Raw genomic sequence first — 864 nt, 5'->3', positions numbered from 1 at the left:
GGTCCCGGGCAGCGAGCAGACGACCGCTTTGCGAGCAACAGGAGCCGGCGAGCGGCCCACTCCTCCCACCTCCTCCGCCAGCCTCCTCCTCCCTCCGGCTCCTCCCGCCCCCACCTCTGTGTGCGCGGCGGAGTCGCCCTCTCCCTGCCTCTTTCTCCCGCTCCCGCTCGCTCGTCTCTCTCGCTCGTACTTCCCCCTGCTGTGCTTTGGGGGACCCAAGCATTCTGGGCGCGGATCGTGGGGATCAATGGTGCGAGGGAAGCCTAGAGAAAGCCGCGCCGGGCAGAGCTAGTTGGCAGCCCCCGTCCCTTCCCCCTCTCCCGGCGGCGCAGCCCGTGCGGGCGCGCAGCACCTTCTCGCTCCTGCGCTCTGTTGGGGAGGACGGGGTGAGAAGGTGAAGTGGAAAGACTGCAGAGCACAGGGGGCCAGTCTCAGAGCTCAGATTTCATTTTCATTGAAGCAAAGCACAGAAGATCAGGTTTTTATTTTTTCTATTCTGCTTTTTATCCCCCCCCCCTTAATTTTTTTTTTTTTTAAGAAACTTATTTTGGGGGGTGTATGCTCTGGGCATTTGCTTTGCCCAGTAGTTGAAAAGTCAACTCGACTCGTGATGGTTCTCCTGTCACTTTGGTTGATAGCAGCCGCTCTGGTACAGGTTAGGACTTCAGCTGATGGACAAGTAAGTGGAAAATAATGAAAAACTCAAACCCAACCTTTTCCCGAAAAAGTTCCTCCCCTCTTTCCCCTCCTCTTTCCTCCTCCCCTCCCACCCTTCCCTGTTATCTGGTGCCTTCAGGAACGGTGTTTTGAGGGCTGGGTGCAGTGCGCGGGGCTTTTGGGGTTGGGTGGGTGGTGGGGGGTTGA

The 864-nt window shown here is 58.0% G+C and overlaps 1 protein-coding gene across 1 annotated transcript in view; it reads left to right on the top strand.

The window, feature by feature from the left end:
• Positions 1-540: 540 nt before the first annotated feature.
• LOC106723955 (A disintegrin and metalloproteinase with thrombospondin motifs 3-like) overlaps positions 541-864 on the top strand; it is a 29,865-nt gene continuing 29,541 nt past the window's right edge. The window contains exon 1 of the mRNA XM_014529474.1: positions 541-679. Within this exon, the coding sequence (XP_014384960.1) occupies positions 611-679 (69 nt within the window). The 5' untranslated portion in view covers positions 541-610. The remainder of the gene's footprint in view (positions 680-864) is intronic.

This window comes from Myotis brandtii, unplaced genomic scaffold, assembly GCF_000412655.1.
Source record: "Myotis brandtii unplaced genomic scaffold, ASM41265v1 scaffold681, whole genome shotgun sequence".
NCBI classification, from domain to species: domain Eukaryota; kingdom Metazoa; phylum Chordata; class Mammalia; order Chiroptera; family Vespertilionidae; genus Myotis; species Myotis brandtii.
The sequence above is the reverse complement of the archived record's forward strand: the minus strand, read 5'-3'. Positions and strand labels throughout refer to the sequence as shown.